The sequence below is a fragment of the Atta colombica genome, unplaced genomic scaffold, assembly GCF_001594045.1.
Source record: "Atta colombica isolate Treedump-2 unplaced genomic scaffold, Acol1.0 scaffold125, whole genome shotgun sequence".
Lineage (NCBI taxonomy): Eukaryota > Metazoa > Arthropoda > Insecta > Hymenoptera > Formicidae > Atta > Atta colombica.
In genome coordinates this window covers 132839-137184 of record NW_017259212.1, presented here as the reverse complement: position 1 = coordinate 137184, position 4346 = coordinate 132839, and the positions used below count along the sequence as shown (strand labels likewise).

The 4346-nt window shown below is 29.8% G+C and overlaps 1 protein-coding gene across 1 annotated transcript; it reads left to right on the top strand.

Annotated features, from left to right (window-relative positions):
* The first annotated feature begins 270 nt into the window (after positions 1-270).
* Positions 271-3185, top strand: LOC108694849 (tektin-3-like). Its single transcript, XM_018204531.1, has 9 exons — positions 271-282; positions 523-677; positions 832-1083; positions 1411-1643; positions 1782-1891; positions 1952-2100; positions 2297-2519; positions 2716-2870; positions 2929-3185. The coding sequence occupies exons 1-9, from the start codon at positions 274-276 to the stop codon at positions 3137-3139; spliced, it is 1497 nt and encodes a 498-aa protein (XP_018060020.1). The 5' UTR covers positions 271-273; the 3' UTR covers positions 3140-3185.
* Positions 3186-4346: the final 1161 nt, after the last annotated feature.

The following is a 4346-nucleotide window of genomic DNA, read 5'->3' as shown; positions in this document are numbered from 1 at the left end:
ATATATTATTATTATTATTATTATATTATTATTTTATTATTTCATTTGGTTACTTTCATGATAGAAGTTATTTCGGAACATGATGCAAGTAGACATGTCTTCGGAGTAGGTATTGCGTTTTCAAAATCATTCGAGATTTGATTTACTTCAAGTTAATCATATTTCGAGATTGCGTTGAATTGTTATTTCTTCTTCGGAAAAACGTAGAAAAAGCTTACGAAATTTATTGTAATCATGGTCAACGTTAAAACTGAGAAAAAGACTGAAACTGTTATGTACTCCGTAAATATTATTATTAAATATTATTATTATTATGTATTATTATATCGTATTGAAGTTTTAACGATTCTGTCAATTTCATATTAATCAGATATATTCATATTAAAATATAGGAAATTATGACAGCGATTTTATTTAATATGTATGCAAAAACATTCGAGGAGCAAATCAATCTATTGGGATTTTCAATTAATGCCATATTTATTCATTTCTTATTACTTAAATATCTATTATTATGTCTAGCAACTTCAACCATGGAGTACAGTCGGCGTTTCACCATGTATGGAGCAGGTCGCAGGTCCTCCGATTCCAACCAGAGTTGGAGAATTTTATAAGACTCCAAGGCCGCATCCTTGGCGACCTACTTTGGGATACGAGGTCGTAGAGATGGCTCCCTTGTGAGTAATTCACTATAGTTTTAACATTCATTGAACTGCATAAACTCCAATTTAAAAAAGTAAAAGAGGAATAAAATCCAATTTAAAGGTTTACGCTATTTTTAACATAAAAAATGAAAATTAATTTTTTTTATTCAAATTATTCGTAACTTAGGCCTGCACAGCCAATAACGAATCTACTGGTGGATGCTTGTCGCACGTCACATGGATTGGCGGCAGAGTCACTGAAATTTCCAAATTTGGTGACCGGTTTTGATCGCAATCCTTCGCACGCAGCACGTGCTGCGCTTTACACGCGATACACTCCATGTGATTGGTTACAGAATGAAATCAAACTCTACAATGAAGCGAATGCGAATAGATATTATTCTGAAAAATTGTGCAAGAACAATGCAGACTTAATGCGGTAGGAATACATTTTTAAGATTCGAGTCGATGTTTCTTTTAAATCAAATTATTTAATAATTATTAATTGTTTTAACTTTGCATTAGAGCAAAGTCTACCCTTAAAGTTTTTCATTTGTTGTTATATTTGATATATTTGATTCTATAAAATTATAAAATAATTTATAAAAAGATTAAGAACTTGTTTGCAGAAAGTTATTCAATACATAGAAATGTCATTATAACTAATTTAATTATCCCAGTTATCTTAAAAATTATTCGTTAATAAATTATATTTATGATTTAAATGTATTTCTTGAAATATATTGTTGCTGTATATTTATTTCAGAGAAGTAGATGAAAAGATAAAAGAAGGACAAATAGAGAGTGGTCGAAAACTCGGGGAAAGAATCACAGATGTTACTTTCTGGCGGAATGAAGTGGCATCAGAATTGGAAAGATTACTCGTAGAAAACGGTAAAATGCAGGATAGTCGTCGCAAATTGCAAACCGTGATCCAAATTCTTGAAGGACAGTTACATATTGCGCAAGAATGTCTTTATCACCGGGAATCGAGAAAAGGTTCTTCATTTTTTTGATATTATATAATAAAGAAACTTGATATTGAGATTAAAAATAAGCAATCATTGTAAAAAAATGGAAGAATATTTTAGAATTGCATCACCTAAGAAGGCTTAATTAATTAATTAATATTGATAGGCATTGATTTGGTACATGATGAGGTCGAAAAAGCTCTACTAAAAGAAGTTGAAATAATGAGAAATTCTGAGAAAAAATTGAAACAGATCATGGATAGATGTATTAATCAGGTATGTCATATGTTTATCGATAGTATCAACCTTGAAGACTCGCTTTATAATATTTTTCAGTTAACAAATGGTAGAGCTGTGCAGCATCAACTACAGATTGATATACAAAACAAAGAAACAGCCCTGGGAATTGATAACGTGTGTCATCAAATGAACAATTTTACTCGAGGTCTGCAATATTACGGTGGTATAGAAAGATATGATTCCAGGTAATTATGAAAGCTTTCATTTATAATAATACTATTTTGAGAGAAAAAGAAAAACTATAAAATGAAATTTTTTCATATAAATTCATATAATATTTGTATAATAACATAATTTACTTTATTAAGCAAGATATATTATTTGTTCTTCATACACCTTATTTCTCTACTGATTGGAGCTATAACAACTATGTTTATGCAGTATTATTACGCCTGAATTTTGGACAGAAGCGACAAATAGTATAGTGAAGAAATCGAAGTCGGAACGAACAAAATCGCATCAATTACGAAATGATATTGACAATGTTATAAATGCGATAGTCCACGAAATAAGCGAAGCTTGGGCTAAAACCAATCAAGCGCTGGATAGACGAATTGCTGAAATGTTGGAAGCGAAAGAAAAATTACAAACGCACTTACACAAGGTAACATTTTTGTTAAAAAAAAACTGGGATGTAAGATCATAGTGAGAGTGTGTAAATTTTTATCAATATTATAAACAATGTGAAAAATTCAGAAAACATCTAAAAAATATTTGAAAGATTGTAAAATTTTCATAACATTCTTCTTGTTTAAATCTTATGCACAAGATTCAATATTGTCTGTATATGGACATTTTAGATTCAGAAAGAGATTTTTGACGTCGAAAAGAGTACAGCATTAATACAAAAGACTATCGCCGATAAAAGTCCAGTATTAAAAGTAGCGCATACGCGACTGGAGGCCAGGACGCATCGTCCAAACAATGAATTATGCAAGGATGATGCTCAATTCAGGTTTGTTAAAATCATTTACATATCACTATTCAGATAATAATATTTGCGTGCTTCATAGGCTGAACAAAGAAGTAGAGGATATTAATAAAATAGTGTATGATTTGAATATGAAACTGCAACAATCTGAGACGCAACATCAGCAACTTTTGCGCACGAGATCTAATCTGGAAAGCAATTTAAAATCTAAGATAGATGCATTGTTCATTGACAGAGAAAAGTGCATGGGACTCAGAAGGAGTTGTCCGATTTCGTCGATTGTGAAATACTGAAGAGGTTAGATTGTAGTGCACATAAAGTTTTTACAAATTTTATGATACAGGCTATATATTCATCTTTCGTTAAAAAGTTTTTGCAAGATATACGAAGCAAGATGTTAAATTAATAGAAAAAGAAAAATTATTAAATAAATAAATATATATATATACGCATAAGATTATTTTTATTAAAAAGAACTATAAACATATTTCTATAATATAGTATTATCTATTTATTCGTAAAATTTTATGATACAACAAACTTAGAGCTATGATTTAATTTTGCATCTGTACAGTTCTACATCGTGAAACAGGATTTTTAAGTATTTCATTGTGAATGTAAATCACGTATACTTTTAGAAACATTCACAAGTGATATACCATATCATATCTTTTTTTATCTTTTTCCGATAAAAGAAGTTATATACAAGTTGCACGTACATATATATTGTAGTACATATACTATTGTAGTACAATATTATATGTATTTATAAGATTTGTTCGCATTGCTTGTACTTTTTGCACTTAAAATCTTCGGCTTCTTTAAATTTAAATATATGTTTATACTACATCTTGTTTTAGATGCAAAAATTTGAGAAAGATTTCAAGCAATGCAAACAAATCATATAGTTATGTGTACTTAACGCATGTCCGACAATATTTGCAAGAAAAAAAATTGTTGGACATCAAAGCTTATGTATGTAATGAGATTTTTTTATAAAAGATATAAAAAAATAATGATTCAAAAACTCTTTTTAACTGAAGTAGGAAATATCACCATATTTTTAGTCCATATTTCTGATCCATTTAAAAGCAGCTATGGTATCGTATATATTTTTCGTTGCCGCATCCGTATCGTAATCCTCTTTCAAGTAAAAAATTTTAATGTTCTCTTGCATGTGACACGTCAGGACATTCCATTTTTCGAATAGTCTAAAGGAGTTCTTTATCGGATCGACGCATAAACTCTCTCCTATTAAAGAAATGATATCATTTTATATATAATATAAAAACAATTTTTGTTACTTAATTGAATGATTCCAAACCGTATATATTATTTTATAAGCAATCTTGTGTTCCCAATGGAAAATTATGTAGTTAATAATATATTTTACATTACATCCGAATGTTATCAGAATCGCGTTGAATTGTGTGCGCGCGCGCGCGCGCGTCTTTCTCTCTCTCTCTTTCTCTCTCTCTCTCTCTCTCTCTCTCTCTCTCT